The following is a 22906-nucleotide window of genomic DNA, read 5'->3' as shown; positions in this document are numbered from 1 at the left end:
GCAGAGAGAGAGAGAGAGGGAAGCAGGCTCCCTGCTGAGCAGAGAGCCCGATGCGGGACTCGATCCCAGGACCCTGAGATCATGACCTGAGCCGAAGGCAGCGGCTTAACCCACTGAGCCACCCAGGCGCCCCGAGTTTGTGTTTTCATATTCTTTGGGTAAATACCCAGTAGTGGGATTACTAGACCATCTGGTGATTATATTTGTAGTTTTTTGAGGAACCTCCGTACTGTTTTCCACAGTGATTGCGCCATTTTATAGTCCCACCAACAGTGCTTGAGGGTTCCCTTTTCTCCACATCTTTGCCAACACTTGTTATTTCTTGTGTTTTGACTTTAGCCATTCTGACTGAGTGAGGTGATACCTCAGTGTGGATTTGATTTGTATTTCCCTGATGGTGAACAATGTTGAGCATCTTTTCATGTGTCTGTTGGCCATCTGGATATCTTCTTTGGAGAAATGTCTGTTTATGTCTTCTGCCTATGTTTTAATCGGATTGTTGTGTTTTGTGTGTGTATGTGTGTGTGTTGAATTATATAAGTTCTTTATATATTTTGGATATTAACCCTTTATAGGATATGTCTTTGCAAATATCTTCTCCCATTCAGTAGGTTGTCTTTTAGGGTTTTTGTTTGTTTGTTTATTTGTTTTTGTTTCCTTTGCTGTGCAGAAGCTTTTTATTTTGAAGCAGTCCAAATAGTTTATTTTTGCTGTTGTTTCCCTTGCCTCAGGAGACATATATAGAAAAATGTTGCTATAGCCAACATCAGAGAAGTTAGTAATGGCTAGTTTTCTTAAGATCTCACATACATTATCTCATTTGATCTATACTAACCTTGAACGTTAAAATGTTGCAAAGCATGCTTAAAATTAAGATCAGATTGTGGTTAACATGAGTCAGTCTCACTCTAAACTCCTGCTTTTTCTTTTTCGTTTTAGTAAATAAATCCACTAATGGGAGGTCCGCTGCCATCATCATATACTAACCTCCTGTTCTTGTTGCTATAACCAACTGAGAATGAGAAGCTCATCTTCTCCTGTTCTGTATATTATACTTATTTTTACGTAGTTGGTCTGTTCATTCACAAGTTTATTTCACATCCTTGAAATAATCATGTAAGTTAGGTAAGAGCAAAAATGTAGCTTTTATTTTCACCTAAGAAGAAAAGAAATCTCAGGGAAATGATTTGTTTAAAGTCGACAGTGAGTTAACAAAGAGCCAGAATCAGAATGTAGGGTTTAGAGTTTCACATGTACCATGATCATCTGCCACTTGCCAAACCGAATGTATAGAATTTGATATATTAATAGCCTCTACATAAATAAAGTTGACAATGAAACAGAAAACAGAAGTACAGTCTTTTTCCATCTGCCTGACATTTTACAGTTCTTCATTGCAAAACAGGCTTTAGGATATCAGCCTATCCATTTGTGAGATCCTATTTCTCCCACCTATCTAAGAATATAATGGCTGTTTTAGTTCTCCTAGGCCAAAAATCTCTGGAAAAGACCATGAAATGAGAGTGATAAGAAACACACACACACACACACACACACACACACATACTCACCCCACTCTGACTCTAAGTTAGAAATATTAAGGAGGTTTGAAGTATGAGGATAAGATCCAAGACCAGTGTATCTTCAGTGAGGACAAAATTTTATTTAGGACTGGTTTCCATTTTAAATATAGTAGAGTATATTGTTAGTATTAATAAATGTCATTCATATTTTGGTATCATATTTTATAAATTCACATTTTTTCAAAGATATGCATTTCTTAATTTTATTATATTTATTTCTAATGGAAAATCAGCTTAATTTAAATGGACATCAGTAAGAAACTGGGGATCAATTGATAAAGTTGCCTTCCAATAAGATCTGCAGGGATCCCCGTGCATACTTTCATTCTCTATTGCCACATCTGGGAGCGTTACTATGCGTTACTATGAGTATGTTTTGTAATCTTTGTATGACACAAATACCTATTTCTTCTGAAGTGTACACCCAAAGTCATCACTGGGATGTGGTCACACATTGTTTACCCATCAATAGATTTTCACTTTGAGTGTTTCTTATGGTAGTGATGAATTGCCAATCTTTCAACAATCTTTTTTATTTAGTTCTGGTCCCCTCTGTGAGAGAGATAGAATCAGAAAACTCAGCCATGACAATAAAATGTTTTTTCCCGGTGAAGACCTGTCTAGATCTGGTCAGGATCGAACCAGAACTCACGAAGGGGAGCCTCTTTACCACCCTGTTTAAATGAGTGGAGCCGACTGCTTTCGGTCATGAAATTAGTCTTTGGCAAGTTGTGTAGTACCCCAGCCTTTTAGACCCTCTGACTTAACTTCTTTTAGGAGGGAAAGTAGGTTGAACTCTCGTCCTGGTCACTAATATTGGCTGCATATATGTCTTCTCTCTCGAAACAGCTCAATGGTTATTCGGGACTTAACCTTACGCAGTGCTGCTAGCTTCGGCTCCTTCCACCTGATCCGTCTGCTCTACGATGAGTACATGTTCTACTTAGTAGAACATCGTGTTGCTCAGGCAACAGGAGAGACCCCCATCGCGGTCATGGGCGAGGTAAGAGAGGCCAGAAGAGCTGTGACTCACGGGGCTTTGACAAAAGAACCTGAATTTCGTTTTAATTTGAATATATTATATTGATTGATGAAAGCAGTGAAGGCCCTGGGGGACTGTGGAATTATTGGGGTGTGGGGGGATCCTTAAATCCTTCTGTTTGTGTGTGTTCTCTTAACAAAAGAGTCTAAATTTACAAATTACATCATGTGAACGTTCATGGTATGGTTCAATATATTATAAAGGTGTCTGCTTGAAAGAAAACTTTGAGAATCACTGGACTGAAAAAAACCCTTATGGAACGGGAAGTAAGAAAGATTGATGTTGCTGATAAGGCGAAGGGCTAGGAATGTAGAGAAGAGACGAAATACGTATTTTTGTAGGCTCTTTGTCCAAGTGCCCAGGAACGAAAGAAATGATTCTGTTTCAGAAGGATAGTAACAATGATAATGGTGCCAAAAGCTTGTGTTTTGGGGGCACTGACTATGTGCCAGGCACAGCTCGAAGTCCTTTCTATGTAACAAAGCACTGGATGCTTTCCGAGACAAGCACAGTTCTACCCCGGTTTACAGATGAGGATCTGAGGTTGATGGAAAAAGCAAAGGACCCAGATGAAATGTTTACGTAGCTCTGGTGGGTGGTGGAGACTGTCTCAGGTACTCAGACTCTGGTTTTCAAATCGGGTTTCTCACTGCTGAAGCTATGAAGAAGGAAACATTCTCTTCATAGTTCTTAGATAGAAAATAAAACTGTGTTGTTTTCAACGCGTGTCAGAAAGCTAACCCTCCGAAGTAAATTTACACAAGGAGTGGTGAACACGATGAGGGATGGGTGCAAGTGCTCAGGTGAATGTCCGCCATCGCATTTCGTTGTCCTGAGCTGGGGGTCCTTCGGATCTTGCTAGATTATAAATATCAGGCGATATTAGAAATTACCCGAAGCAGTAAAGAGGACAGGTTCATTTTGAAGCTGTGTGTATGTGGTTATTTAAGTTTTAGAAAATCCAAGTAAATATTAGATGCTTTTCCTAGTTTAATAAATATGATAATAAAGATATAAATTAAAATATATTAAAATACCTCAAGATGCTTTGTAAGTGTTCGCTATCCATAAAATCCATGTCGGACGTCTTCAGTAGGTTGGGCAAAAGGTTCCCCTTTCCCTCTTTAAAATCCCTCTCGTGTGTTGATCTGGACGTGTTTGTGTGATGTTCTCAGTAGTGATTGTGCTTAAGTCATGCCAGTTATATGTACATACATTCTATGTGCAAGATGAAGCAAGGATCACTGTAGCTTTTAGACAACAGGCAGGACCAAAACAATCTAGACTTTTCTTAGACTTGACTTTCCTTTAGAGCCTCTTGCAGTGGTTGTTTTATAAACGCCCAGTGCGCATGTAGATGAAGTACTGCAGAATTTCTCAAGTCAGGGCTCCGAACTTGAGAAACAGACTTGCCTTCCGGTATATTTAACCCATTTGCCAACCTCTCATCTATTCTGGGACTTCTTTAACAAGGTGGTCAGCATAGTGATAGCAGGGGTTCTGATGAGTACCACGAGGCTAATCCTGATGCCTGGTCTTGGCTTCCCTTGCATCTCAAGAGCACAGAGGCAGTGGGCAGGAGCTGGTCACCCAGCGTGAGGGCTCAGCATGCCCCCTGCTTGTTGGTGCGGGCAGTGCTGGCTCACCAGGGTTAAGATGGTCTCATAGTCAGTACTGCTGACTGACTATGCCTGTAGGCATTCTTTTTGTTTTTGTTTTTGTTTACTTTATGTAAACAATGTGAATGAGTGTGACACATTCCCCCAAGAGGTGAAGATATAATAAGAATAAAATCTTGATTAGAAAATAAGGTATAAAATACCTTCTGGAAGACCTAAGATCTAAGAGCATCTCTTGATTTCTTTACTTATTCTCTCCTTACCCAATTTATAGGACCATCCTTTGAGCTGTCTCTACTCATCCATTATTCAACCCCAGTCAAGGCTCATTTTAGAGCTTTGTTCTCTCCATACAACAACGTTGACGTCAACGTTGACGGCCTTGTGTATCTGTTGGCCACTGCAGATCTGGAGTCGTGGTCCTATTATATCTAAAATTTCTTGATTCCTGGGAAGAAGAGAAGGAAATTCAGGAAAACAGAAGGCTATTTTCACATGTGTCTCTCCCTTGTTATCCTGTGGCTACCCTAGAATTCAGATTGGAGGTCAAAAGGGCTTTTACATGTTGAGGCTCAGTTGCTTTTGCCCCTTGGGTGATTCCCCCTTCCAGACATCAAGTCCAGAAGTGCCCGTGTATATGGTGGGAGCAATACCTTGGGCTCAAATCCATTGAAATCCATAAGGGTCACCATTACCCTCAATTGGAGCCACTGGTTTTCAATCATCAATAACAACAGCAAACATGATAATAGTTCTTAGTCTTTATTGAGAGCTTATTATGTACTTAATGAAATCAAACTCTTTATTTGTCTACTAATGGCTCTTTCTCAGTTAACCGATACCACATTGTCCCTGCAGATCATGTTGGACATCTGAGCATGATCTTTTACATGACTCTTGTCCAGAACCCATTTGCCCCCCCCCAATTACTAAGTGTGCTCTTCCCCGGACCTCCCAGAGTGCAGTCAGTATCATGTTATGAAAGTGCAGAGTTGGCTGTGGTCACCCCTACTTATAAAACCCATCTGTGGTATTCTCTCCTGTTAGTGGAGGAACAAAATTCTCTCCTTGGTACACAAGGTCATGCTCGATCTGGCCCTGCCCCTCAGATTAACTTCAGCTTCCTCTTCCCATTCCATTTGCTGCCATCACAGTGGTCTTTTCTCTGTTCTTGTTTGCCAAGCTTTGCTCGTCATTGGACCACTGTGTAAATCGTTGTTTCTAGCCGGGACTTTCTGCCCAACTTTCCTTGCTCATTCTAACTCCTACTTCACATCTGAAATATCAGTTCCTCAGGGGGCTCCAATTCCTCCAAACTACCTCACATACCCCATTGTCTCTGATCTGTACTTTAACTTTTCATTCTAGAACCTGTGCTATACTAGTCACGTGGTTCTTTGTATGATACGTGTAAGTAAAGATAGAACGCCCTGGAAATAACAGAGGACTTTGAGTCAGGAGGATTCAATTCTCCTGGATGTTCTGTCATTTGCAGTGGTATAATCTTGGGTTAATCATGTTCACTGATGTTGAGTCTTGGACTTATCTCTGAAATTAATTTATTTATTCATATAACAGGTATTTCTTACACACCTACTGTAGACCAAGTGCTATAATAATTAGGTTATAGTATGAACCAAGTGAATCTTGGCCCTGCATTCAAGAAGCTTGCATTTTAGTAGGGGAGCCATATGTACCAAATGTTCACATAACTGTGAAGCTACAGAATTAGCGATATAGGAATACTCGAAGCCTGAGGCCTTAAGCTAGACTGGGAGCACCAAGGAAGGCTCCCCCTGGCAGGGATGTTTGAAGTGAGATCGAAAGGGCAAAAGGAGTTAGCTATGTGAATTATGAGAATTTGGGGGTAACGGGGCACAGAGACATGCACACAGGTCCTGCCTGTGATGGAACATGGCCAAGGGGAAGTTTCTGTGGAAAATGTGAGGGTCAAACAACCTCAAACTTAGTAGACAGGAGGTAGAATTGGATGAGGAAAGAAAGCCAGAAACTTCAAGTGAAACCTGCATTCACACACCATTTATGTGCTGGGCACTAAGTGTTTTATGTAGATTAACTTAATAATTCATGACAACTCAATGAATACTGTTATCCCTGTATAAAACCGTATGTATTTTTTTTAAAGATTTTATTTATTTATTTGACAGACAGAGATCACAAGTAGGCAGAGAGGCAGGCAGAGAGAGGAGGAAGCAGGCTCCCCGCTGAGCAGAGAGCCCGATGCGGGGCTTGATCCCAGGACCCTGGGATCACGACCTGAGCTGAAGGCAGAGGCTTAACCCACTGAGCCACCCAAGCACCCCCAAACCGTGTGTATTTTACAGATAATGACATGAGACACAGAGCCATCAAGTAGCTCGCTGAGGTCACACAGCCACTAATGGTGCGAAATCAGGCTCCAAAACCAAGCAGACTGGCCCCCAAATTCTTGGTGTTAATCCCCCATGCTTATCACCTGTTGCAGGATGGGGGATGGGAGCAGGAAGTGTTGGGAAATCAGACAGGCTTGGCCAGACACTGGTTTTGCCTTATGGGTGCTTTACTTGGGAGAGGTGGCAGACAGCCAACTAGGTCCAGAAGCAAGGGGAAAAGTTTTCCTTTTAAAGTGACTTAGGGATCGTTAGTGTACCTTATTAATGAGAAATCAACAAATAAATTTTAATTTTACAGTTGTTTACATTATTTGAGCAGGCAGGAGAGACCAATCCATGTTTCACACATAAACCAGATACAACGGTACAAAACCACTACTTTTGTGTTCCCTGCTACACTACCCTAAATCTGACTGCCGTGTCACAGCGCCCCCCAAAAGAAACAGAAACAGAATCCCACCCCATGCGTTTTCATCTACATGTCAGTCCACTGCCACAGTAACGCGGACTAGTAACTTATTCAAAGCACGTGCAAGTCCAGAGTTTCGTTAAATTTTTTTTTGGTTAAATTTTTTGCCTGGATGATAAAAAGGAAACAGAGTTTATTTGCTGCTAAAATTATGTAATTTTTTTGAACTTTAATACTATAAATACACACAGAGACTCTCTGGGAATGGAGAAATTTTAAGAGTAGGAATAAAATAAACAAGTTGCATCTGTTTGCACACCTGTTAAATGAAAATTTTAAAAAAAAACAGGGCTTTCTGTACAGCCCTGACGAGAAAAACTGAGCAGGAAACTCTCCTATTATTTGAATTTTATGATTATTTGGAGTCTCTCTGGAAGTTTATTTCCTTAAAATAGGCATAGTCCATTAAAATATTCAGCTGGGTCTATAAATTTTGGTGGCTGCATAAAATGATTTTCTGCGATAAATATTTTTGTGTTTAACTTATTCAGTATATTTAAATTCTCTGTCATAATTTAATTACACTTATTTAATATTACATCTAAGCCACCTACTTAGCCAATTTTTTGAAATGAAAAGTAGGACCCAAAAAGTGCTCCGGTGGTTCACATTTGAATAGCAATATAAAAAAGATGATATTTTAGTCATACTTTTTAGGGGAAAAAATATGGAAGAACCCTTAAGAATATACCATCAAGAGAAAAATGTCTTGAATTTACCAGAGTTGATGTACTCAAAGTAAAAGGGGGGGGAAAGGAAAGATCTTCAAAACCTAAAAATTGGACCAGAGCAATTATCATTCAGAAGGCAAGCTTTTAGGATGAGAGTTGAGCGAAAAAGTTCCATTTGGCAGACGTAGAATCATGGTAAATAAGCAGAGATTCTGAAGGTAAAATCAAACTAATGAGAAATAGATTTCAGTGAGTCCTACAATCTAGTGCGACTAGGGGAATATGCTGAAAATGGACCCGTGGAATGATAGGTTAGTTCTAGGATATTTTAAAATGAATGGATCAAATCTCAAGTTAAAATCATCTGCAGAAAAAAGCCATCTTGGAACAACAGCGGTTTAGTAAATCTAACAAATACTTGGTGAAAGCTATACTGTTTATTGTTATACTAAAGCTTATTGATAGTCCTAAATTTTTCTAATTAATTAACATTGGGGAATTGCCTTGTGACAATCGTGATACTAGGTGTTTTGCATTCTTGTTTAATATTCACTAAAACCTTGAAAGCCATGTGCAAGTGTCCCCATTTCACCCATGAGAAAAACAGGTTGAAAATTTCCCCAACGCCAGAATTAGGAAGCGGTAGAAAGTAGAACTGTGTCGTTCCAAGGCGCCACATGGGTGCGGTCCACGTTTTCATTTTTCACCGTATAAATTGTTTGTAGACAGATTCAAATGGGGACTCATTTATTTCCGTCTGCGCTGTTCAGCTTCCCCAACACACACGTACTCACGATTACACACACACCAGATGCGAGCATGTAAGCTTCATCCTTTTGTTCTAGGAAGTTCCTTCCTGCTAGCTCTGCATCACGGGATGCATCTTGATGGTCCTACACCCTTTCCCTTCCCACTTTTGGTTCCTTAGACATCTAGGACGTGCCGATGAACTGGAAAACGAGTCTAGGCCAATGGCAGTTGGAAAGCTCAGTGTACTGGGAACCACCACCAACAACAAATTACACCCTTCAGCTCCTCCGTATCCACCCACAGACCAGACCTAAGTCAAAGTCATTATTTTGGAATTTGTAGTCTGCTTTTAGCTGTAAATCTGTACATCTGCCCTCTACATGAGCATACTCCTGCCAACTTGAAAATAAATTCTCAAAGTGACCTCCTGGAGGAAGGACATGGAAGACCCTTCTACACTGTCATCCTCCAAGTTCCTAAGAACTGGCTTTCCCGAAGCTCTCTCATTTTCCCCCCTCGTCCCTGGTTTGCCTTTCTGTTCCTTTCTCTCTCTGTGTTTGAGAAAAGCACCCAAGGACTCAGCTGCCCAGGGCCACAACCCTTTCCAGCTCTGGGATCCCTGCTCATTAGCCACCTGTCCTTGGTTTCCTTCCTGCTAGCTCTGGGCGATCCCCTCCCCTCCTCCGCTCTTCAGGGAGTGGACTTCTGCCTGTAACTGTGGTCTAACCACAGTCCTGTAGGTGCTCAAACAGTACGCATTCCAGAAAGCAAGTACAAAACAATGATGGAAAGACAGACTACCAATTTGTAGGCCCTCTCGTTGGATTTCATGATTGACGTACTGGATTCTTTTGTCAGGAAAATATAACTCAGAGACCCAGAAGTGCTCCCCTCCCACCCCAGGATGTGTCTGTCCACATTTCTGGGACCTTCTCTGTTGAGTTAGGCCTTCCTAAGTGCTTTCAACTAGAGGTTAGCTTGCCTAGAGAGTTTGGGAGTAGGGAAAGAGTATAAAAGAGTTGAAGATTTTTTTTTAAGATTTTATTTATTTATTTGACAGAGAGACAGCGAGAGAGGGAACACAAGCAGGGGGAGTGGGAGAGGGAGAAGCAAGCCTTGCGCTGAGCAGGGAGCCTGATAACGGGGCTCGATCCCAGGACCCTGGGATCATGACCTTAGCCAAAGGCAGACACTTAATGACTGAACCACCCAGGTGCCCCAAAAGAGTTGAAGAACTCTTACCATACTTCAAGAACTGAAATGGTCACTGGACACATCAGGAAAGAAATCTCAGCACACTATTCTCTTCAGGAAAGTCCACTCCTGGGCTCTTTGCTTAGGGAAGAGTTAGCCTGGTATCCCCAGCCTCAGAACAAGCTACTTGTAGATTCTGGGGCAGAGAGTAAGCGTGACGGCTCCCTCTGCTGGCCCTTTGCGGCCCTCATGTCATCCCCTGCCCTGCCCAGGTGGCTTCTGGCCTTGCCATTGTATTTCTGGTAGTTTCGCTCACAAACAGGTGGCCCTGGTGGTTCCTGGTCCTTGGACAAAGAAGTTGCTCTTGTTGGAGACCACAAGTTCCTCGAGTCATAGGAGCTGTTTCCTACGATTCCCCCTTGCTGTACACAATAATACACTCGTGTGAATGTGAGAGATTCTCTATGAGTACATGGGTCAGGTGTTTTGATACTACACTCCCTGAAAACCTGATTCACACTACTGGGTCTAAAGAGAACATGTTTCTCTGCTCCCACCCCCACTGCCGGTCGAGTGAATAATTTCTGAAAAAGGGAGACGGTAGAATTACCAAGAAGTGCGCCTCTCGCACAATCAACCAAGGCCAAGATTTCCTCCTAGATGAGAACCGTGGCCTTGAATGAAGCCTGTCTTAAGTTAGGTGTGCCAGCGTCCTTTCTTTTTAACCCGTGGTTTCATTTGCATAAAGGATGTGCTGCCAGGCTGAACCCTAACCTGTGCAGGGCCTGTGGTACCCCGTGTCCAAACGTTTCAAAAGCGTTGAGTCAAAGTATAAGCAAAATCGATTCCACCCCCCCTTGGTTGATAAGTATGCCTTGATCACAACTTAGAAGGCTGGGTTTAAATGTAGAATTCTCAGGCTCCTCCTCGGGCCATACCAGCAAATAATGGCATGGATATGCCCAGCCTTTGGCCCCAGACCACTTGTCTTATTTATCCCTCCCCATCCTATGCTGTGAATAGCCTAATGTTTAGGTTTCATCCACCCTTAGAAAACCGCTGCCCCTCGCTGGCTCTCCCTTCTTTCTTGTGAAGGGAGGACTTGGAGAAGAAATCTGCACAGGCCGGGAAGGGGCTCAGGGAGTCCAGACATCTTAGAGAGCAAGAATGTGGCCTGCGGAGTGGGACGGACACAAAGGCTCCAAGAAGACACGTCCACTTGGCCCAGTGATGGCCGGGAGGGAGGACCCCAGCCACAGGAAAGCCAGGGCAGGGCTCTCCAGACTGTGGGGCTCGGGACGGAGGCCCTTCTCTGCTCAGCCGAATGATACCATTGTACATTCCTGTTGTTGAAATGACTTTTTCCTTCAAGAGGAAGTCGGGCTTAGATTCTTACTTCATTGCCTGCGTACTCACTCATGAGCGGTTCCTAGAGATTTTGAAACAGCATAAAGACGCATGCTGTGTTCCCAGGGGGCAGAGGGGAGCAAAAAAGCCTGAGGGCTTAGACTTGTGATGGAAGTCCATAGTCTGTGGAGAGGACAGCCGACATCACACGTGGGCATTCCGAAGGAGCAGGACCACCAGCAGCTGGAGGGCCCAATTTGCTTTGGTTTGCAGCAAGCCGGCAGAAATCTCACCATCTTAGCAGGCTTTGATAGAACTAGTTGGGAATGCTTGGGGAGATACATTTATAGAAAGAAAAATCACCAAGGAACGCAGGATTTTACCAAATGGAACATGATTAGCATTCCTTGCAATTTTATAAAATTGGAAATCACTTTAAAATCCACAACTGTTTGTCCTCAGTTGTGAAACCCTGCACTAAAGCTAAATGTAAAATTCTTCAATTAAGTTGGTTCTCATTTGTAAGACATTTCAAGAAAATTAACTAATGCTCTGAAATCCCTTATGATTGACATTTCAAGACCTTTCTGTCCATGGAGAGATTATATTTGATTGCCTTCTACTCCAGATTAGATTTTTTTTTTAAAGATTTTTATTTATTTATTTGACAGAGATCACAAGTAGGCAGAGAGGCAGGCAGAGAGAGAGAGGAGGAAGCAGGCTCCCCGATGAGCAGAGAGCCCGATGCGGGGCTCGATCTCAGGACCCTGGGATCATGACCTGAGCCGAAGGCAGAGGCTTTAATGCACTGAGCCACCCAGGCGCCCCTCCAGATTAGATTTTTAAATATTGATTTGGCACTGACAATCCAGGGAACAGTGTGTACAATTAGACCACCATGTTTTGGATATGATGAGCTTAGAAGTTGAAGTTCATAAAACAATAATATAAAGGCATGTGAAAGCTTTAATGAAACTATATGGCAAGGGGGGAAAGTAGCCTCTAGACAGTTTTTGAGTGTTGAGTCCTGTGATTCATGGAATTACGAAGAATCCAACAACGTTCTTTGGGATAGAGCCCAACTGGTAATCAGAGGCAAACTAATTCAATGCTTTGTAAAAACACAGTCAACAAAACAGAATGCGGAAATAAGTCAATTAGAAAAAAAAAATGGCAGTATTAGAGAAGACGTAAAAACAGAATTAGATGATCATAGCTAGACTTGTATCAAATTTTGACTAGTAGGAAAGAACTTGTGACATGAGGAGAAAGTATTGTATATTCAGTTCCTATGTATGTGTAATTTATTTCACATTTAAGAGTAAAAATAAGTCCCAAAGAGACATCTTATTCCAACTACGAGGTAGAAACCACCTCAGAAGAATTTTACAGTTGCCCGTTCTTACTGCCTTTGACAGCTTAAAGATTTTTTTTTCCTAGAGCAAACGATTCATTGGCAGGAACTGGAAAAGTGTACACAGACACACAGATACAGACACACACACACACACACACACACAATTTTTTCCCGACATGCAGGTATCAAAACTTACCACTGCTGGCAAGACCAGTCTGCAAGAATGAGGTCAGAGCATCACTTTATTCTGAACCTACGGAAAGGCTACTCCTAAGAGTAGTCGAGGCCCCCAAATGACTGGTCTTTTCTAGTTGAAACTTCCAACTCTTTGGCCTGTCCGCTGCTAATGTCCATAGCTGCCCCCTCCCCCATCAGCAGGAGTGTCTGGGGTCACATGTAAAGTTTAGGTATTATATGCCAGCCGGGGTCACTGCCTTCAGCTAAGTATCTGCTGTCATCTCAGCATCCGGCTCTGGCTGCCGGCGTCTATACAGCCTAGATCCTACAGAACCACTGGGTCGTGCTCATACAGGAAAGCCTCCTGAGGGCTTGGGGGTTGCCTGTGGTGCCATTGGGTGGCATGAGTTAATCCTCATGAAATTGGCCAAAGACCAGTACATACCCTATTTCTTAGTGTCTAACTTTGACCGTAGAGTCAGGCCTCCATTTGGACGTGAGGCTTAGGGCGATTCTCGCCCCACAGCCCAGTAGCTTTTGGTTTCCTCAATTTGAGTGTCCATTTTTGTCTGGAATAACTTCCCTGTATATATGTCACACACAACTTTGCACTCTGCGATCCTGGTAAACTTTTTGTATCCATGTGGGATTCCAACAAGCTTAGAACTTGCAGTGCATGCTGTAAGAGCCTTTCAGACTGGTAGAAAGTCGTAGATAAAATCTGCGAATGAGAAATGCAGCACAAATGGCGGAGCTGAGTGTTTGCGACACAGCCATGAAGACTGCAGGAGTTAGCTGTCTGACCCTTGGCTGAAAAATGTTTGCCAACCGCTGTTCTGGACTGTACACAGTCCTATTTTGATGCCCCCAGGGAAATCAGGTAGGCATTTTTGTGCATGGTAGCTTGGTGGACATGGTGATTCTCGATGCGGACAGCTGCTGTTTCAGTGAGCAAAGAGAACGTGGGTGCACAGGTGCGCGTGTGCGTGTGATCGCGTCTGTAAATCTGTGTCTACCTGTAAATCTGATGCACTCACAGATCTTCTAGAAGGACACAGGTTCTAGAGGGAGTGTTTGCCTGGCCACCCAAGGTGGCGTGGTTAGGATGACTCCCTAATGCTTTCTCCCCAGGATGGGGTAACCCATCTGGCAGGGAAAGCGTCCCCAAGAGTGAGATCTTCATCCCAGCCCCTGAACGCTTTCCTTCGGTCCCTGACTCCTGTCCCCAGTCTCTTTCACTGTGGACCCCCACGGATTCCCACCTGCTTGCTGTCTGCACCCGAACTTCCTCTGCATGGCCCTCGTTCCCAAGGATCACAGTACAAGCCTTGCCTCCCTACCCGGGAGAAGTTCGCTGCTCCTGGATCCAGCACGCAGTGGTCTCTGGGGGGCGCCTGCTGTGTGCATCTCTGGGGTGAGCAGCGCCCCGACCCTTTCCTGGGTGGGAGGCCTCGACGGGCGTGTGCGGAGCCGCTGCACAGCTGCTTGGCCGCACGTCAGGCTCGCACCGGATCTCTCGCCAGGAAGGGTCCTGCCTATCGCTGTTTGCTGTGCCGTCCAGTTGCCCACTGGCGCGTCCCGGTCAGTACTGGTCTCCTTGCGAGGTGGCGGTCTTTCACACCTGCCCGCCACGTGTGTTGGTCTGCCGCCCCCCGAAGGGCGCGCTTTCTCAGGACACTTTAGCGACCTGGAGGAAATGGTTTCCGGAAAACGAGGTTTTGCTTCCCGAAACGGCAAATATGCTTCCTCTATGTTCCGTTCCGTTTCTACTTGAGAACGTCCCCGACGTATCTGTAGAATACGGATTCCTACCTACATGGAGAGGCCGTCTGCTTTCTCCCACCACCACATGTCCTACATGTTAGACAGATCAGTCCATTGTTTTTAATAACCTCAAGATTAAATCTCAGCTGCCTTGCCAAATTCTTACGTTTTGCTGAGACTGAAGTGAGGAAACAAATTCCTTCATCTGCTCTCCAGTCAGCCTCGACTTTCTCCTGAGCCTCCATTTTGTTCATCCAAATCTTAGATCTTCTCCTTCTCTTTTGTGTGGTTTGTGCTAGCGTAATCTCAGGGCTTGTCTTGTGTCCCCCGCTGGTGACACTGTCTTCCTTATGTCCTCTCCTAGTCTTCCTGGTCACCACTGACGTCCTTCCCTCCTGCTGCCCCATCCAAAGCCCCCACAGTTGACTTCCCTTTCTCATACGCCCACGCTTCCATAACTTTCTCAAAGCTTGCCCCATTTTGTGGCTGAACTACCTGGTCCTTTGTGATATAAACAACTTCTTCTACTCACCTCTAGAAAGAGGACATACTTCCAAATTGACCGCCTGGAACTGGCTGGCACAGTGGTTGGCTGGCATCTCGTCAGGTCCCAGTGAATGTTGGTTGAATAACAAGGGGAGGAACGGACTCTCCTAATCTTAGCCTACAGTGGGAGTAAAGTGAGTTTTCCTTAGTCACATGTGTATTCTTTCCTCACGTGTGAAGTGCATATGAAAGCCTTCACCTTCTGCTACAGAGGGTATCAGAATCTTACCTTCGTCACGATATTTTTATTTTAAATCTACCATCTTTGCTGTACATGTGCAACTTTGTAATTAATCCCAGAAACACCTAGAGACATTGACGGTGTCCCTGAGATTGCCTGTACCTTGTCCAGCGCAGGGCGTAGCCACAAGGACAAAGTATTGAGCATGCAAATGTTTATTTACTCACAGTATTAGCAGTCAATGACATGTTGATCATTGTGGGTTTTTTATTTTTAGCATCCTGAGTAATGAAATGTATTCATTCAGATTAAGCAGAAACGTTCAAAGGAAGATCTTTGAATTAAGGAAGTTGCCATATTTGCAGTTAAATAGTAACCAAAAGAAGTTTCTTTTGAAGGAGACTTCCAAGTAGGTCTAGAGTTTGGTTTCAGCTGTTTCGTGTGACGTTACTGATTGCTAATGGCAATAAGAATTTAGTCTCAAACAACTTCTTGAGATTTCTTTCAAAAACAAATGGAATGTTCACGTTTTCTAGGTATAGAGGAATGTTTAAGACTCCTCACTTGCCATCTTGTTTCCAGGATTGATCTTAAGTGTTATTAAGTATTCATTTAAAAGAAACATGAATCTTACTGTGTTGCCTCACTTAGACATAACTTATACAGGATCTTTCAACTTTGAGCATTCTCTGTTTATAGTTCTAAAATATTTAAGTAATACCAAAAATAGAGTCCCACTGATTTTGGTTGTTGTTGTCACTTGCATTCTTTAATTCAAGAAATTTTACATAATTTAAACTGACTTTTATTTAGATTAACACAAGGTTCTGAGCCAAGTGATCAGGAACAGCATCGAAAGAAGAGCTTAGTATTTATGATTTCATATTTGTTGCCCAATGGGATGTAACTGTAAAGTAATGGGACAGTTTTTCCAAAAAACGTTCTAGGAGTTATGGATCCAGGAGGCCCTTGTCCCCTTGAAAGCAGTCACCTGGGGAAAGATACACATTTGTTCCAGTCATGCTGCGGTAGCTTAAAATGTTGTGGCATGTTTCTTTTTAAACTGCCTCTGAACTGCTGGGAAATAATAGAGTAAAATGACATATTATTTTAAATATCCTGGATCGTGGCAGAGGTGAATTTGATTTTGATGAGTAGTCAGAAATCATCCCAGGATCAAGGAAAATCAGTACAATTTGGAGTGTTATTTGCAGTCCCAATTGGGTATAAAATAACAAAATGGGCTTTCTTGAATGGTACATAAGCTAACTCTTGAAATTGATTGTTAATGAGGCATTCCACAACCTTGGACCTTGGAATAAATGTCTAAGCTCCCTAGGTAGCTACTAGGAAGATCAATACATATGTAGGTTTAAAAAAAAAAAAATGTGTTTGCAAAATAAGATCAGTTTTATTACTTTGTTAGACATACCTTGTGGATGAAAAAAATACTCCTATCATGGAACTCTTTATAAGCAAACTTCTGAAGTAAGTAGAATTTCTGTCTCCCTCTTTCTAAGCCTCTTGAGAACTCTGAATTTCTATAATGACTTATTCTGAATCTTCAGCTTTTAAAATAGTAATGTTCTCCATTTAAAAAGTGGATGTTTTGAGGTTTCTCCTCACCTTTTTCTGATCAACTTGGTTACCTCTGCTAGTCCTTTTTTTTAGAGGATCCATCTTTGTTCTCTCCAAGACTCTCAAAATCCATTTCCTCATGGTAAAAATATCATTAAGCTTTTGAACCAGAATAGAAAATAAAATCTAAGCTGAAGGTTATTAATTGTTCCACATTGTTTTAAGCTCTTTCTTGTTGCATTACTAATAAACAGATGGTTTTGTTTTTTAAAACAGGACCCTGACATCTTAGTAAATAAGAACATCAAATTATTATACAAGAAGTCTCAAAGGCTTTTAAAAAATAAATACTCTGAATTTTGGCGTTCCCACTGTTTTTTATTTCCACTAGTGAAAGCTTTTAAAGAGAGAGTTCAGCCAAGCGGCTGGACCAAGTTTCTGTCAGGTGGCCGCCCCCCACCCGGCCCCAGGAGGGCACTTTTAGACTGCCCGCGGGTGATGGAGCTGACGGGTCCTGCTTCACCAAATTTCTGAATTTATCCCACCACCTCCAACTTCTCCAGGCCAGCCAAGCCCCCATTTCCTCACTACTAAGTGGGAAATAATAATAAAAATAAAATGGAGCGTGGAAGACAGAGAAAATTGCTCTCCTTTGCAAAGAGGTCAAGACAGCTAAATTGTGACACAATTTCAACTGTTCAGATTCGACAAGTTTGATTGGACAATTAGGTGACCCAGGTAGTTAGAGATCAAAACGGTCCCTGGTTTACAGCTTTAAAGAGTTCCTCCTCGTGTTTTTACCACAGACTCATAGAATATTATTTTATTCTACCTGGTAGTAACTATTGCCCAAATGACTGTTGTTTTACAGTTTGGTGATTTAAATGCTGTGTCTCCTGGAAATCTGGATAAAGGTAAGAAGTGAAAATAATGCACATTTTTAAGGACTTCTTTGAGAAATTCCCATAGGGGAAAATGTGGCATGTGTTATTCTGTGGAAATGGCCGATAACCCTACAGGAATAGGACAGTCATGTCTCTTGGAATCCTTGTTGTTTACTTCTCCATTTCTGTGCCTTCTTTATGGGAAGGATATTAAATGCAAGAATTGAATTTAAATGCAGCTACAAACTCTGCGTGACTCTTGCCCACAGTTCATTACAGGTAACAAGAAATTATTTCTGACCACCACCAGAGTCCTGGAGAAAAGTGATAAAATTTTACCGAAGGCCCAAGGGGCAGGCGGAAAGATTTCTCAGCCTGCCCTTCTCACCAATGCATACTTTTCACTGGAAAAACAGCTCAGAGATAGCAAGGAAGTTTACCATAAAAAAGCAAGGTCAGCAGTGGGACAGATGGAAAGGATCACCGGAACACTTGTCAAATACAGCCGGCATTGCCACTCAGCTAACATGCCATTGAGATGCGTGTTCCGGAAGGAGCTTAGGATCTACAGAACCACCCAGTAAAAGGGCCAGGGCTCTGGGGAAATGAGGTTGGGGAAGAGCACATGCAAGCAAAAAACCACCCTCAGTTAAAACAAGCAAACGAATATTAGCTCGATTTAAAAAAAAAAAAAAAAAAAAAGGTAAAATGTTTAATAAACAAACACTGCAGAAAATATAAACAAACAAAAAACCAAGAAAGTAAAGATATCCTGAGGTTCTAAGGAACTGAGTTCCACAGTCAAGGACAGAATGCCCACATGGGGGAAAACTGTACAATTAGCCTTTCCGGGACAGAGCCACGGCTAGTGGGGAAACGGGCCAGAGGAAGGGCTTGGGGAATCTGTATGTGAAGGGCAGCGTGGTTCTCTGGAGCCTCCTGCACCGAGGTACTTGTGGCCAGCCTCCTTGCCTCCTCGATGGTGGAAACCGTGAACGTGCTGGTGGAAATCCTCAGGAGTCCGTCTCACTCCCATGTTAAGCTCCTGTCCGTCTCTATGACCAGTGGTGCAGGCATTGATTCCTGTTTTAGTAATAGGCATCATAGCCGTGCAGGATGGATAGAAAATAATAGTCCAGAGACATTCCTCTGCAAATATATACTCTCTACGGCTAACCCCGTGACAAGAAGGTGAATTAGTGATGATACTAGTTTGTAACTTCAGATCGAGGAAGGTGAGCGCTGAAACCCGTGGCCAACATGAGGCAACCTTGCCTTGCACTGACCAAAGCCATGGGTCACACCTGAGGATTTCACTCCACGTGCCAAAGCGCACAGGCATCTTCTGCTTGGCCACTGATGGCTTCCAGGCCTCTCTGTAAAGTGCTGGACCAGAGCGAAGTCTTCAGTCAACTCCAGTAGCACCTAATTTTAGTTTCTGTGTGCCAAATTTCCATAACTTTGAGTTTGTTTCTAGAAAATGTCCTTGAGTCTTTATAAGGGCATAAAATGTCTATGGAATTGCATTAATTTGCCCTTAGAAGTGGAGAAAGGGCTTGCTCTTTGGTGGATTGCTTTGGAGCGTATCCAAAGGAACCCCATCACCCACAAGTGGACGTGGAGAGAAGTGACCTTGGAGCACTATGGTTTGTTCAGCCTGTTATGCCATTGCCATTTCTACCCAGGACATGGTGGATGAAAGGGGTCTCTCCGCTCTCTTTGCTCACCTACTAGCTTGAAATTATTATTTTTTTTCCTTTCTTATTATTTTGACACTATTTCTCAGGCACAGAGATGTTGATGGAGAGGGAGCCACGAAGCAATGTGATTTATCCTCACCTTGGGGTGGCCCCGCTGGTCCCATTCACCCCCCAGACCTGGTGCTTCTGGAGATATGGCCAAACTGGTGTAGTCAGGGCCTGAGGATTGAATGTGAAATCTTCAAGAATTCTTGTGAGCTTTTCCACAGAATGAAAATTTTCATTTTTTTCCCCCTGATAATAAAAGTCATTTCAGCTCTATATAAAAATTTCAAATAATACAGAGATTTAGAAATTATGACAAGTGAATCTTTGTAGTCAGAACCCTAGGAGATAACCACCATTAAGAATTTAATGTGAGGATTATTTTTTTTATTATTATTATATTATTATTTATATGTTTTTGTGTTTATATATAAGCAAATACAAAAACAGACCCAAAATGTGTCATACAAATATGTTTCGATTATACCGTCTTCACGAAGCAAATGTCTACCAGACGTACCCCTTTCCCTGCAGCCCACGTTCCCTCTGGATGTGCTTGTTCTAACAAACCCTATTATTATAAAGTCCATTCTCCAGAGGCGAAAAGGTAACAGGATGAAGTAGATGAGCCTCATCTAAGAGCACTTCTGTGTTATAATAATGTGTTACATCCTTTCTAGTCAATAAATCTCATGTCAGCCTTTTCAATCACAAGTCATGCTTCTCTGGAGATGCTGCTGCTGGCATTTATATGCTGCACAACGTGTGCAACCATGTGTGGAAGCCCCGTTCCTCCTCATAACTCTTTTCTGGAACCAGCTTTGCCCCAACAGTAAGATAACAATAATAAGGGATGAAAAGCCAAAGGGCCCATTTGTTAGCAGGGACTTCTGGAGGCATGTGCTCCACATGGTACAACTCCATTCAGCAGCTCTCAGAAAGAGTCCATCCTCCCTAAAGACTGAAGAGACTGAAGAGATACTTGTTAAACATTCACTGCATGTTCATAAAGTCCAAATCTCCTAGTTAAGTATAGATATAGTTGAGCAGCTAAACAATTTTTGTTTCAAATGAAAATTTAAACTGATCTTTAAAAAAAAAAACAACAGGAAAACATGTAGAAGGTGAAGTAAAAACTCTTTAGGTTTTTAAGGCAGAAATCTATTCCCCACTGTTTAAAAATTATCACTGAAGGGAAGGTGTTCTCCACACTCTTCTGAGGAGAACCTTGGTAAGGTGGTAAGGCTGTATGTGAGCATTTTCTCTCTCTACTGTACGTTTGAATTTCAACGGTACGTGCTGGGGGAAAAAGAGAAAGAAACAGTAGTCCATTATAATGGTGTCTTGATTAGCATAAAATATGTTAAAATGCGAAGGTGACAATGACTGTTTAATACATTTAAATTCCAGAAATGAATATCAGCTATTAACAGTGAGTGGCAGTGTTGCCAGGAATGGAAATCCATTGTACATTTTTACTCTGATAGTACTACCTCAGTCAGTATATTTTTAAGGGCCTATTTAATATTGTCATCTACAACATTCAAGGACACTGAAAAGTCACCCTTGCGTGTGCGTGTTGTAGTTATTTGTGAATCAGCACTCTATAAACATGGGCACAGATGGAATTGATACCCAGGGTAGATTTCGAAGGGGACGGAGAACCTTCATCCCTCCTTCCCTTCCTGCCTTAGTATTTTTTCAGCTCATTCCCAAAAAGCAGCATAGCCTACCCAAGTGACTACTTTAGGATGACTCGGATTAGCCAACTACTTAATCCAAAAACTTCAGGAAACCCCAGAGGTCTTCTTAAGAGAATTCTTAAAAAGTATCACTCACAACCTAGCCAAGACTCAGTTACTGTTGCCACGTTGGAAAGGATTGCGGGTGCACTAATAGAGCGTTGGTACGGATGACAGGCACGGAGCCGAGACTCTTCTGGTAATAGGGTCTTGGTGTCATTTGTGCAGACGAAGGCAGCGAAGTGGAAAGCGAAATGGATGAAGAACTGGACGACTCTTCGGAACCCCAAGCCAAAAGAGAGAAGACCGAGCTGAACCAGGCGTTTCCGGTGGGCTGCATGCAGCCGGTGCTGGAGAGCGGGGTGCAGCCCGGCCTCCTGAACCCCATCCACAGCGAGCACATCGTCACAAGTACTCAGACTATCAGACAGTGCAGCGCCACCGGAAACACCTACACCGCGGTTTAAGGAATATTAAAGCGTATTTTTCCAGCTAACATTACCCCTGTTGATAGATTGGGCTTAAGTTGAAAATTGAATAAGCCTGAAGGTCGACTGTTGTCAAATTCTATCTGTGCTGAATATTACCTTTTTGGAGTTGTGAAATGGAATGGGTGTATGTATTTTGCCAGGTCTTTCTTTCTTTTTCTTTTTTTTTTTTTTTTTTAACGTTAAAAAAAAATCATTTGCCTCTAAGTAATAAGAATTTTTTTTTTCTTCTTTAGTTTCAGGTGTCAAGAAGGATTTTTACCACACTTAATGCCAATGTTTTTGTTTTCTTATAATTAAAAAGTAATTTACATTTTTGTAGCTTAAAATATTTTATTGTTGATCGTTAGTCTTGGTGTATGATTTCATGTGTAAGTTTTTAATTAGATGCACTTCTGTGAAATATCAAAAGAAAGGAATTTCTTTGATTTACACTGGAGGCATGCCCATTTGCCGGCAGATGCATCAGATTTGCTTTTGAAAGGTGCTTTGCATTGGACAGAACCACAAGACAGGATTTTGATAACACTTTGGTACGGAGAGAGAATACAGAGCATTTTTATGACAGTGCTAGAGGGTTGGGAAGGTCATCTCTTTTTCTCGGGAGAAAAATTGAGCTGTGCATTTATCCGTTCGGAGTAAATGACAGAACTGCAAGAGATTATGCTAATATGTACATAATTTGTGTACATAATTATTAAACCACATTAATGCAAGCTTCCGTTAAACATTGAATTTTAACCGTTATTTGCATACCAATTCCTCTGTTTAAAGACTACTGATTCTGTATTTGGGACCACTGCACAGATGCATTCTGCTGTCAAGTGGGGCTGTTATAGTTAGATACTGAAGCTGAAAAAAAATGACTTGACTTTTTTTTTTTAATTTTTTTTTTTTGTTTTTTTTAAGTGTACATGCTACTTATGCTGAGCTGGACATACAGGAAACCATTCCATTTGGATGACTTTCTTTTATTCCAGGTCTTTTTCCTAATAGTAGTTCAATATGCTGCTATTATAGAAGAAAATTTATAGAATGCAAGGAATGTAGCAACCTGCATATTGTGATTTCCTTCAAAAAATATTTCCTGGTTTCTAAAGTCTGTGGATTTAAATTTTAAACAGAACCTGAAGGCAGTGTACCTGGCACCCCACACTGTTGCTTATCCCCAATTCAGTAGGATTTGGATAGGTGGCCAGATGGACCAGTGCCATTGAAGAATGTACATCAGGGATCATCGTACCTCGGCTATTACATGGTGCCTTAAAACAGAACTGAAGCTACGGTTTAGTAAGGCTTATTTTGTTCATGTGAATTCTCTTCAATCCATTTGACAAGGTGTACCTGTCACGTTCAGATTCCCGGAGTGAGGACAG

The 22906-nt window shown here is 42.2% G+C and overlaps 1 protein-coding gene across 4 annotated transcripts in view; it reads left to right on the top strand.

The window, feature by feature from the left end:
- The window catches only part of RFX3 (regulatory factor X3), a 282021-nt gene extending 260295 nt beyond the window's left edge, over positions 1-21726 (top strand). For all 4 annotated transcript variants that reach the window (XM_044265973.1, XM_044265970.1, XM_044265972.1 and 1 more), the window contains 3 exons: positions 2433-2586; positions 17543-17585; positions 21271-21726. In XM_044265973.1, the coding sequence (XP_044121908.1) occupies positions 2433-2586; positions 17543-17585; positions 21271-21509 (436 nt within the window). In that variant the 3' untranslated portion in view covers positions 21510-21726. The remainder of the gene's footprint in view (positions 1-2432; positions 2587-17542; positions 17586-21270) is intronic.
- Positions 21727-22906: the final 1180 nt, after the last annotated feature.

The sequence above is a fragment of the Neovison vison genome, chromosome 9 (assembly GCF_020171115.1).
Source record: "Neovison vison isolate M4711 chromosome 9, ASM_NN_V1, whole genome shotgun sequence".
Taxonomy (NCBI): Eukaryota; Metazoa; Chordata; class Mammalia; order Carnivora; family Mustelidae; genus Neogale; species Neogale vison.
Note: the sequence above shows the minus strand (reverse complement) of the source record. Positions and strands in the feature narration are given on the sequence as shown.